The sequence below is a fragment of the Plectropomus leopardus genome, chromosome 18, assembly GCF_008729295.1.
Source record: "Plectropomus leopardus isolate mb chromosome 18, YSFRI_Pleo_2.0, whole genome shotgun sequence".
Taxonomy (NCBI): domain Eukaryota; kingdom Metazoa; phylum Chordata; class Actinopteri; order Perciformes; family Serranidae; genus Plectropomus; species Plectropomus leopardus.
In genome coordinates, this window is record NC_056480.1 from 2,576,542 (window position 1) to 2,589,179 (window position 12,638).

General features: G+C 43.8%; 1 protein-coding gene across 1 annotated transcript in view; it reads right to left on the bottom strand.

Annotated features, from left to right (window-relative positions):
- The window catches only part of pleca (plectin a), a 120,301-nt gene that overhangs the window by 1,211 nt on the left and 106,452 nt on the right, over nt 1-12,638 (bottom strand). Inside the window, 2 exon segments of the mRNA XM_042506556.1 lie at nt 252-7,282; nt 8,527-11,874. Coding sequence (XP_042362490.1) covers nt 1,097-7,282; nt 8,527-11,874 — 9,534 coding nt within the window. The 3' untranslated portion in view covers nt 252-1,096.

A 12,638-nucleotide genomic window follows, 5' to 3' on the forward strand; every position in this document is an offset into this window, starting at 1 on the left:
CTTTTATATTGTTTTTCTTGGCTCAGAGAAAATTTTGTAATTGTCAAACCTCAATGGATTAAAAAAAAAGTCATGATAGAAAAAGCGTATTTGTGTTACACTACAAAACATGTGGTCATGTATTTAGAGCTGTCCACTTGTGATCAGATCACTTAAGACGCATGTTAATGCCAGGTGCAAACAGGCTCTAAAATAACACAAACATACTAAGACAGGGTACTAAATTGATTAAATATCAAGTTTTCTCTTACCTTTTAAAAGTCTTTAGAAAGGCAGGGACTTGTATGTGTTGGTCTTGAGGTTGTTAGCGTAAAGTCCAGAACTATCAGATGCCGTTGATGGTCCTCATAGGCTTCAGAATCCTTCCACTTATGGGAACTTGCTCTTTGAGGTCCATTTCATAAGGTTAGCATGTTTCTGTAACTCCAAGTTATATGACAGACGATTAGGAATGGTGAATATATTTGGAGAGTATATGTGGCAGTGTAGCCCAGGGGAGAAAAGATCTTGAAACTTGGCCTTCTTAAAGCAGACACTTTTAATGTTTATTCCTCTTCAGGAAAGACTCCTTATTCTGCTCAGCAGAGTGGCATTTATCTTTCTTTAGTTAACTTTTTATCTCCAATATTCAGAAATATACACATGTACAGAATTTTTTGTTTGTACACCCAATTTGGTTCTCCTTAACGATCAGACTAATGGTAACAAACAGTTACGGTTATAGTGTAGCACGCACAAATATTGTAAATAGAATCTCGTTCGTGTAATGGTAAATGCTTTTGATACTAAACTTTAAAAACCAAAAGAAAAAAACATGTACACTTGAAATGTTTGTGATAGATATTACAGCTCTTGCGTATGCTGCTTACAGTACGGTATTCAGAGAGTCTGATAAGATATCATGAACATAACTAAATGTGACACAAACAATAAACAAAATTTTTCAACTTGTATAAAATTAAATATTAAAAGTCCTGTAATAACCACATGCAGAGCAGAATGAAGGTAGTCCTTATTCCACTGAGAAGTAGGCATCTGGTGAGCACTGTGGCTTTATAGTGTATCCTTCCCTTAAAAAATCATTTCTTAACTTTCCTCAGTATCGGCGGCCATAGCTCGGTGAACTGTAATGGGTAGAGGAAGAGAAGGTCGTTGTTGTGAAACTTGATCCAGTGGCGTCAAAACTTCCTCTTCTGGAGCCTGACCTGGAACCAGTTCTTGAGCCAGACCGGGACCCAGAAGCGGAGCCTGACCCGCTGATGCTGTAGGGACTGTAGAGGCCTTTGCTTGATTGGGATGATGCCTCCAGTAGTCGCAGTCCAGTCCCCTCCTCTATCATGCTTCTTTCCATAGCATCCTTGTAAGAGATCTTAAGCTTGGTTTTAGGGCATGTGAGGTATTTTGAGTATGCGCTAACATCTCGTAACTTCTGTGCCGTGCGTGCATCTAAGGTGCCCTTCTTCACGGCCTCATCTATGGAGACTCTGCCTGTAGCATCTGGTTCGATTAATCCACCAGTGAGATACTGGACTTCAAGGAATCGCTGCCCGGCCTCGTAGTACAGCCAGCCTTTCTTTAGAGCTTGGGCTGCTGACATTTTAGTTTTGGTTCTGGGATCTTCAAATCCATTGCATGCTTTCTGGGCTAGACTGATGCGGTCCACCATGATTTTATCCACAAGCCCTTTGTTCATGGCATCTGTAACAGCAAATTTCTCTCCAGTATTTGGGTCGATAATACCCCCAGTGCAGGCCTGAGCCTCCAGCAGCCTTTGACCTGTGATATTGTCCACAAGGTTTCTGTGTATGGCCTCTGTGATGGACACTTTCTCCAGTGTTTCAGTGTCTAAGATTCCAGCCACAGGGCCAGTCTCCTCAGTCGGGTCGTTCCATGTGGTTGCTGGAGCTTTTATTGAGGGTACTGGGCTCATGGGGTAAGAGGAAGAGGAGCCAAAAGAGGATGAACGGGATCTGGAGCCGCTCATGTTTCCAGAGAGCATGTCTGCAAACTCTGTGATGGAAAGAGTTCCAGCTCGGTACTGGTCCAGAGCAGACTTGTCGATCAGCCCTCTTGTGATTGCATCATCAATGTCGTACTGCCGACCAGACCTTCTGTCAATTATCATGGATTTCACGACCCCATCAGATGAGGTGATGGTAATTTCCTCCCACTCACACTCCTGCTCCGCAAGCTCGAGATAAGTCTGATGGTCAATGAGCCCTTTCTGGTACGCCTCATATACAGACATCTCTTTGCCTGTCTCTGGGTCGACAATGACGACTCTGCGTTTGCGAACAGAGGACTTGGATGATGTTTTCCTCTCGCGCTTCTTCTCTTTCAGCAGCAGAAGAGCGAGGCCTGTCTCTGGGTCTATCATACATCTCTCCATCAGTTGCAGGTAGGTGAGATTCTCCTCAGTGTTGGGGTCAAAAAAGCCCTTTGTGTCATCAGATGGGTCAGTCAGGATTTCGTTCATTTCTTCATCAAAGAGGCCACGCTCATATGCTGTTTCAACTGGCAAGCGATGGCTCTCCTGTGGGTCAATAATTCCACCAGTAGCAATTTGAGCCTCGAGCAGACGAATGCCGTGGTCTTTCAGAATGAGTCCCTTTTTCATAGCCTGGAAAAGTGAGATGATCTTGCCAGAGTACGGGTCTTTGTAGCCTATAACAGCTCGTTCGGCTGAGTGGAGTTTATCTTTAAACTCTGGGCCAACAACACCCATCTTTACAGCTTCAGTGACATTTACTTTCAGGTTCTTGATTGGATCAATTACATAGCCTGTGGCGGCTTGAGCCTCAAGAAGCTCAAAGGCAGTACCTGGTCTGATCATGTTCTTCTTCATTGCTTGGTAAATAGACAGACGGTCTTTGGTAGATTCTACATACACACCAGCAATACAGCTGGTACCCTCCAGGTATTTCTTCACGTCTCTGCTGACCTCCTCCACTGTAATGGCACCCTCATTGAGTTCATTGTATGTCTTTTGGCTGATAATCTGAGAACGAAGCAACTCGTCTACAGTGATTTGCTTTCTAAGACCTTTGAAGAGAAGTCTTCTATCTGACAGTGAGAGAAGCCGCAAACCGCTTTCTTTATCAACTCTGCATCTTTTCAGTAGCTGGGCGTATGACTGCTTTTCCTCCGTTGTTGGATCTGTGTAACCCCGCACATCCTCAGTAGGTTCAGATATTCTGTCAAGTGTGTCCTTGTTGATGTATCCACGCTGCATAGCAACATCCGTGGGAAGGCGGAAGTAATATTCAGGATCCATCAATCCGCCAGTGGCATTCTGGGCCTCCAAAAGCTTTAAGGCATAATCCTCAGGAACTAGGTCTTTTTTCATTGCCTGAAAGAGTGAGATCACTTTCCCGCTGTACGGATCCTTGTAACCTGTAACTGCTCTTTCAGCAGAGAGAAGTTTGTCATGAAGTTCAGGGCCCACAAGTCCCTTCCGTACAGCTTCGTCAACAGTCAGAAGTTCGTCTTTCACTGGATCTATCATGAATCCTGTTGCTGCTTGGGCCTCAAGGAGATTCAAGGCAACTTCAGGCTTAATCTGTCCGTTCTTCATAGCCTGGTAAATGCTGATCTTTGGAGGACTGTCTGACATTATTCCAGCAATGCAGCCCGTACCGAAGAGGTACTGTTTGACTGATGGCATTTCCATTACCTCACGAATTGTCATCTTTTCTTGTTTCAAGAGGTTGTACGTGTGCAAGTCAATAATTCGAGCACTGTACAGCTCCTCGATAGTAATTCTTCTTCGGATTACATCACATGACATGCTCTGCTCTATCTTTAGAGTCTCTCTCTGTTCAATGATTTCAATGATAATTACAAGCATCCTTTCTTTTGTGATCTGCCCTGTGCGGAACTGCTCCATTAGGTGGCGTCTCTCCTCTTCTGGAAGCATGTTTGAGTTCATGACCTCCCAAATGGTCATAGACTTTCCTGCAAAACTTGCATGAGGGATCTCAATTTGAGTGTTGGCTAGATCTGTTTGGGCTTGCTCCTCTGTATACTGGTAAGACTTCTCAGAAGGAGCAGGAGCTTCAACCTTTGACAGAGGCAGGTAGCACAGATCAGAGTTGGGATCTCTTACACATGTCTCCACCAACTGCTTGTAAGTGACACTCTCATTGGTGTTGGGATTGGTGAAGCCTTTAACATCGCCTGAGGGTTCATTGAAGGACTTGGACATTTGTTTACTGCAATAGCCACGCTGAATGGCCACATCGATGGGAACGCGGTGGCTGCTGACTGGATCAATGATCCCTCCTGTTGTAAACTGAGCTTCCAGGAGAGGAATAGCGTGCTCCCTCAGAACAAGCTCTTTCTTCATGGCTTGGAATAGAGAAATCTTATTGCCTGTGTACGGATCTTTATATCCAGTCACTGCCTTTTCAGCTGAGAGAAGTTTCTCGTGAAGCTCTGGGCCGACAACTCCATCCTTCACTGCATCATCCACAGTTAATTTCAGGTTTTTGACTGGATCAGTTATGAAACCAGTTCCAGCTTGGGCTTCAAGGAGTGCTAGCCCGGTGTTTTGCTGCAGAACATTCTTCTTCATTGCTTGATATATGCTTAACTTTTCATTTGAACCTGGCATTGTGATACCATCAATGCGATCTGTGCCCTGCAAGTACTTCCGGACCTTATCAGTTTCACTAACTTCTTTAGGTGTCTTTTTACCCTGTTGGATTTGGTCAAATGTGGCCTTATCAATGATGTTGGAGTCAAGCAGAGAGCTGGCTGTGACTGGTGCCCTAAGGCCTTCAAAACAGGGCTCTTTCTTGGTTTTGTCCTCTTTTTCCTCAACCATTGTTGTCACAATCGTTATCAACTTTTCAATAGTCACATACCCCATTCTGTACTGGCGAATCAGCTCTATTCTTTGCTCCTCCGTGATGTATTCAGAGTGAATAATCTCCCATATGGTGACTTTTCTTCCTCTGAAGGGGCCATACTCCAGTTCCATAGTTGTATGGTTCAAAGCCTCTTTTGTCTTTGCCTCTGTAATCTGTTTGTCCTCTTTTGGTTTTGCAGCCTTCTTTGAAAGAGGAAGCAATGGGAGTCCAGTTTCTTTGTCTGTGATACATTTATTCATGAGCTGAGTATAAGTTGAATCCTCTTGTGAGTTGGGATCATAAAACACCTTTGTGTCGTCTGTGTTTTTGTTCAAGGTCTTGCTGATTTCCTCATCAAAATATCCACGCTTGCAGGCCACTTCATGAGGGATACGATAGCTTTTGACAGGGTCAATAATTCCTCCTGTTGAGAGTTGTGCCTCTAGCAGACGAATGCCATGATCTTTCTTTATCAGGCCCTTGTTCATGGCTTCAAACAGAGACACCTTCTTTCCTGTATATGGATCTTTGTAGCCGCTGACGGCTCTCTCTGCTGACAGAAGTCGTTCATGTAGTTCTGGGCCTACAAGACCCGACTTTACAGCTTCATCAACAGGGACCCTTTCATTTTTGACAGGATCAATAATAAACCCAGTCGCTGCCTGAGCTTCAAGAAGGTTTACTGCAGTTTCTGGTGACAGCAGTTCTTTCTTCATGGCTTGATAAAGAGGCATTTTCTCCTTGGTTGGTTCATTCAAGACTCCAGCAATGCTTGGTGTTCCTTGAAGTGCCTTCTTTACAGGCTCCATCTCAGAGATTTCTTTCACTGTTATCTTGCCATTGCTCAGCTTGTTGAACAAGTCTTTGTTTATGATCTTTGACTCTAACAGTTCACTGGCAGAGACTGGAGCCCTCAAACCATAAAACACATTTTCATTTTCCTTCTCTTTGTCTTCCACAACAGTGATGACGATTTTGATGATCTTCTCGACTGTGATTTTGCCCGTCTTGTACTGGCGAATCAATTCTCTTCTTTGCTCTTCGGTGAAATATTCGGAGTTTATGACTTCCCAAATGGTGACAGTTTTGCCTTTGAACCTTCCAAAAGGCACAACAACGTTTGATGTGTTGAGCACTTCTTTAGTCTCCTGATCTGTGTATGTTCTTCCAGTCTGGGCAGCTTTCTCGTTTACTGGTAATATCAGCAGTCCTGTCTCTGCATCCTTGGTGCATTTGTCCAGCAACTGTTTGTAGGTGAGTTGCTCCTGAGTGCTGGGGTCAATGAATAATTTGCAGTCATCACTGGGTTCTGTGAGCTTCTTGTTCATGTCTACATCAAACTGACCCTGCTTGTATGCAGTCTGAAGTGGCACCCTGTGGCTGTTAATGGGGTCAACTATACCACCAGTTGCAAGCTGTACATCCAGGAATTTGGTGGCTTGCTCCTTTTCAATAAGTCCTTTCGTCATGGCCTCAAAGAGGGAGATTCTTGCTCCAGTATAGGGATCTTTGAAGCCAGTGGCTGCACGCTCTGCAGAGAGCATCTTATCATGGAGCTCAGGGCCGATCAACTGATCTTTAACAGCCTCATCTACAGAGAGGAGTTTATTTTTAACTGGATCTACGATGTACCCAGAGGCTGCTTGAGCTTCCAAAAGCATTGTTGCAGTGTTCGGAGTGATCTTCTTCTCTGTCATAGCCTGATAGACACTCATTTTCTCTTTGGATGGAGTCAAAACGCCTCCGACACAGCTCTGACCCTTCAGACATGACTTAATCTTATCAGTCTTTCCGAGCTCTTGCACAGTGACTTTGCCCTTTTTCAACTTGTCAAATTCCTTTTTGGTCAGGACGCCGATATCATGAAGCCTTTCAGCAGGAACTTTCTCTCTAATTCCATCAAACGCAAATGGTGACTCTGCATCTTTCTTCGCTCCATCTGCTTCAACAGAGCCGTTGAAAACTTTCTTTGTTGTTCCCACCACTGTCATGGCAACTAACTGCTCCTCAGGAACTTTATCGGCCTGGACTTCAATTTCCTTCATTTTTCCTTCAAGACTCTGAAGTTTCTCTCTGAGCTTCTTGTTTTCCTCTCCCAGCAGTTTTTCTTGCTCAAGCCTTTTCTTTTCGAGCACTTCCATTTCTTTCTGCTTGTTTTTCATCTCCTCTTCAGCCCCCTTTTGTTTCTTTACAGCTTCGTCCATAACGGCCTGAAGTTTCTTCTTCTCCTCTTCCATAAGCTTCCGCTGACGTTCTTGTTCATCCTTAAGAGCTTTGGCCTTGTTCACTTCATCCTCAAACCGCTTCTCAAGCTTCTTTTTCTCATCTTCAACTGCCTTTTCTCTTTTTAACAGCAGCTCCTTTTCTGTGAGGAAGGATTGTTGAAGAATGGCCTTCTGTTGTTCAATTTGTTCTTGTTGGGCGTTTGCCATCTATTTGGAAAAAAAGAACATCAGTAAAATGTCAACAAAATATCAATCTTTGCACGTAACTTATTTAGAAAAAATGTTCAACAATTTAGAAAATATGCTTTCTGCCAAGAGCTTAGCTTGACATAAAGACTAAAAAAAGAGCTAGCCTGGTGCTGTCCAAAGGTAACAAAATCTGCTTGCTCTAAAGCAGCTGTTAGGCAGCAGGAATTGTCAATTGCCAGGGAAAGTGGAAGTAAAAGTCCACCCCGGACACACTTTTGTTCGCAAAATTAACTTAACTTAAAACTTTTTTTATTCAGCTCTGTGTCTCTGATTTTTTAAACTGCGGCTTGGATACTCTGGATATTGCTTATGGTCTGTCACCTGGTCGCTGTCTTTTTTTATAAAGTCCAAACCTCACCTGCCTGCTTCACTTAGAAACATCCCTTGTGGATGCATATGTGTATGTATATGAACTTGCTCTCTCTTTTATTTTACAATTTTAATTCTTATGGAGCCTCTTGTTAGACAATCATTGGCATGTATTCTGGGAGAGTCCAGTGATTAGGCCTTTTTTAGGCAAAATATCACAAAGCATTAAAAAGCATACTCAGTATTGACCTTGCCTTGCAATTTCCACACTTTCTGCTTTTTTTTGGATGTGCCAATTTTCAGGCAAATCGCTCTAATAAATATATGTTTGGTATTTTGGTTTCTGCTTGCAAAAAAGACCCCACAAGGCAATGGTTACTGCCCTAAGAAGATAAATATAGTAAATGATATTTACGTCATGGAAAAGATTACTTTATCCATTCGCCTTCAGAAAAGTGCATTCATTGGGCTCTGGACCTAGTGGGTGAAATGTGAAAGACCTTTACAGCCAGATTTTGTGGAGGTACTGGATAAATGACCCTATGATGTTGTTTTACTCTGACTGCTGTTCTATTTCTCTCTCAAGGCTGAAATATTTTACAGAGCTCTTAAATGTGCAATTGACGTATGTTCTGTACCATAAACTCATTGCAAGAAAATGAAGAAGAGTGTTACCCTAATTGTCCTTCAATGTCTTACTACTGAACATTTGAAGTCTGCAGTATTGAGTTTTGAATGACATTCATATAAATTGCTGGATGTTATTTTAAGTTTCTGCAATTTACATGAAATACTACATATGCTCTCACTAGTACTGTAATTAGTTTAACAGAACTATGTTATTTGAAAGGGTTGTTTAAATTGACTAACAGTGTTAATTCAAGCCAAAATACCTCTTTCGATTTTTTCTGCAGCTCCTCCGCCTCTTTTTTCAGTTTCTCCCTCTCTTTCTCGAGTTCAGAGATGGCTCCCTTCAAGTCATCTGCCTCTCTTGTGCTCTGCAGCCTCTGTGTCTCCAGCTTATGCACAATGGTTTCTGCAGTTTGTTTTTCTGTCTCTTCAAGACGCAGTTTTGCTTCATCTGCCTGCTTCTTGAATTTCTTAGCCTCCTTTTCGGCTTTTGACTGAGCGTCACTGAGCTCCTTCACCTTCAATTTCAGTTTCTCTGCTTCAGCTGAAACTTCGAGTTGCCTCTTGCGCTCAGCCTCTAATGATTTTTGGAAGTCCTCTGTCTCCTTATCAAGGCGCTGCTGGATCTGCTGTTTGTCCTCCAGTAGTTTTTTAGCCTTTTCCTGTGCCTGGTCTTTCTGTTTCTGGAGCTCCTCTGCCTCGGCTTTCAGTTTCGTAGCCTCTTGGATGGCCTGCATTTTCTCTTTTAGCATTTTCTCTGCAAGCGCCCTCTGTTCAGCCAAGTCGGACTCGGCCATCTGTCTCTGTCTGGCCGCTTCTTCAGCTTCCACACTCAGTCTGGCAGCTTCCTCCGCCAGGCTCTTCATTTTTCCTGCTTCCTCCGCAAGCAACTTCTTTGTGTTATCTTTGTCTTTCTGCATGAGGCGCCGGTTTTCTTCCTCAAACTTCATCTTAAGTTTCAGGAGCTCATCCATCTGGATCTTAACTTTGGACAGTTCATCCTCCACTTGTGCCTTTTGTTTGACGGCGTCATTTACTTCACCTTTAACTCTCTGAAGCTCCTCATCCAAAACAGCTTTCTGCTTATCGGTCTCATCCAGCCGCAGTTTAATCACTGTAAGTTCCTTCTCGACCTGCGACTTCTGCTTGAGTGCTTGTTCTGCCTCTTTTTTGTGCTTGGCCATCTCTGCATCGGCCTGCTTTTTCTGCTTCAGAGCTGCTGCCTCAGCTGCCGCTCGCTTGGAAGCCTCCTCCTCTGCTTCTTTCTTCAGTTTCTCTGCATCTTTTTGAGCTTTGGCCTGTTTTGCGGCTTCATCCTCTGCAGCTTTTTTCTGCTTTTCAGCCTCTGCAGCTTTTTGGCGGAGCAGGGCCGCCTCTTTCTCTGCTTTCTCTTTGGCTTTCTCAGCTGCTTGTGCAAGTTTCTTTGCGTTTTCAAGCTCTTCTTTCAGCTTCTCTTGAGCAATGCTGCCTTCTTTGTTCTTGCTGAGAACGTCTTGGGCTTTCTGCTCTGCAGAGCTGTATTTCTGCGCCGCCTCTTTGGCCAGAAGAGCCTGCTTCTCTGCTTCCTTCTCAGCCTTGTCTTTATGTTGATTTGCCTCAGCTGCTTTCTTTTTGAGACGTTCAACTTCCTCCTGAGCGGCTTTGCATTGTCGAGCCGCCTCTTCTTCTGCTGCTGTTATCCTCTTCACCTTCTCCTCAGACTCTTTCCTCTTCTTCTCTTCCTCTGCGGCGAGCTTTTTAAGTTTTTCAGCTTCTGCTTCGGCCTTGAGTTTGCTTTTCTGTGTCTCCTCTGCAATGTCCTTCAGCTTCTTTAACTCCACTTCCAAATCCGACTTGCCTTTTGATGCTTTCTCAAAGTTGATCCGAATGATGTGAATTTCTTCTTCGACCAGCTTCTTCTGCTTCAGAGTTTCTTCCACGATAGTTTTTTGTCTCTCCAACTCAGAATCAGATGCACTCTTCAGGTGTGTGATCTTCTCCTGTATGTCCTTTTTGTGCAGGGCAGCTTGATCCTCCAGCATCTTCCTCTGATAAGCTTCATCCTCGGCTTGTCTTTTCAGCCTTTCATTTTCTGCTTCTTTAGCCTTCAGAGCGATTTCAGCTTCAGTCTTCAGACGAGTTGCCTCATTGATGGCAGCCAGTTTTTCTTTAAGTATTTTCTCAGCTTCGGCTCTCTGCCGTGCTGCCTCTTCCTCTGCCGTCTGCCTCTGCTTCTTTGCCTCTTCGGCGACTGATCTAAGTCTTGCTGCTTCATCAGCGAGTTGTTTCATTTTCAGCGCTTCAGACTCAAGAAGCTGTTTGCTCTTTTCGGTGTTGGACAGCGTCTGCTTCTCCGCTTGGATCTTCATCTGCAAGAGAGCATCCATTTCACTTCTAACTTTAGCCAGCTCGTCCTCCAGTTGTTTTCTTTGTTTTTCGGCAGCATTCACCTCATTTTTTAGGCGCTGGAGCTCATTATCCAACAGCCCTCTCTGTTGTTCAGCGTGGTCAAAGTCAGCCTTTAGTCGTATACATTCCTGTTCTGCAGACAGTCTCTGCTGAGCTACTTGTTCTGAAATCTTCCTCTGTTTTTCCAGCTCTCTTTCTGCATTCTCCTTCTGTTTAAGAGCAGCTTCTTCAGCTTTAGCCCTTTTCTTGGCATCACGCTCTGCCTCAACCTTCTGCCTCTCTGCTTCCTCCTGAGCCTGGCTCTTCTTTTGAGCTTCCTCCTCTGCTTGTAGCCTCAGGCGGAGAGCCTCGTTGGCTTTCTGTCTCCACGTTTCCAGCTCTCTCTCTGCTTGCTCCCTGGCTTTGTTAGCTTCCTCTTGTTGCTTCCGGAGTTTTTCGGCCTCCTCCTGCAGCTGAAGGACAGTGCCCTGCTCTTTCTTGAGAGACTCCTCCAGTTGTGTTGCCTTTTCGTTGAATGACTTGGAATGGGTTTGCAGCTGTGCGGCAGCACTCTTCACTGCCACCTCCTCTACCACCTTGATCTGTCTCAGTTTCTCCTCCTCGGCTTGTTTCATGCGCCTCTCCGCCTCCTCGGCTTGCATTTTGAATTTCTGCAGGTCATCCAGTGCTTTCTGCTTCTGCTTGGCAGCCTCTTTTTCTGCCTCGGATTTACGTTTCAGCTCATCTTCTGCATTCTTCTTTTTCTGCGTCTCTTCGGCCACCTGCTTGCGTAGCCTTTCTGCATCCTCCTGAGCAGCTTTTCTGAGCTTCTCAGCCTCGGCGGCCTTGTCTCGTAGCTGCTGTAGCTCGAACTCAGCTGTGCCCTTCTGTTTTATTGTAGTCTCTAACTGGAGTCTTATTATGTGAATCTCCTCCTCAATTCTGGTCCGACTGACGAGCGCCTCTTCCAGCTGCTGACTCTTGGACTTGATCTCCTGCTCGGACAGAGTCTTGAGATGCTGCAGCTCTTGCTGTATGTTTTGCTTCTGTTTCTCAGAGTCCACCGCAACGTCTTGCCTCTTGCTGGCTTCTTCTTTCATCTTCAGCTTCAGCTCCTGGGCTTCTTGTTCTGCTTTGGCCACAGATTTTGCATGAGCCTCAGCCAACTGTTTCTGTTTGTCTAACTCTGCTTGTATCTCCGCCATCCTCCTCCTCTCCTCTTCTTTTAGTTTTTCAGAAGCTTTCTGTATTAGTAGAAGCAAAGAGGGAATAAAAGTAATTGAAAAATGTTAGAGGGGTTAAACTAAAAATAAAACTTCAATAAGAAAGCTGTTAAAGAACATGTAGGTACATAAAAATGTAAATACATGAAACTATGTTGCAAGAAATTATCAAATAAAGTTCTTTAACGAGAGGAAAACACTGTATTGGGAAATGCTTGTCATGTTTATTTAATGTGGCACACAGAAGGACACTTTACTCCACAAAGGCACAGCACAACACTACACTTTGCTTTCATGCAGTCAAGGTATTTAAATGATGTTTAATATATTCTGTAATAAAGACTGATTGTATTTTACATAATCAGCATTCTACATTATGGGCTTGTTACTTATACTAATTACATGTATGTAGTAGTGATGATTGTAAACTTAGTTTCAGTACTGTCAAGGTACTCCAGGAACACTGTTGCATGGTTTAGTCACTTTTTGATATTTAAGGTTTATTGTGGTGTCTTCTCAGTCTTCACATTCTCAAAATAAAGCAGATTTTTGTAAAATGTGTAAACTCATTGAGAAGAAATAGGGTAGAGGTAAATAATTAGCAGCATGCAAAAAAGTATGAAGCACAGCTGGAAAAGTCAGAATTCAACCAGAATACCCCTCACTATGAAGAAAAGCAGAGTGATGCAGCAAACACAGCAGGATTTGATGTAATCAGCCCAGTCATGAGATAAAATGTTGGCAATGTTTGTTTCTGCAAACAACAGATACATTACATTTGTACG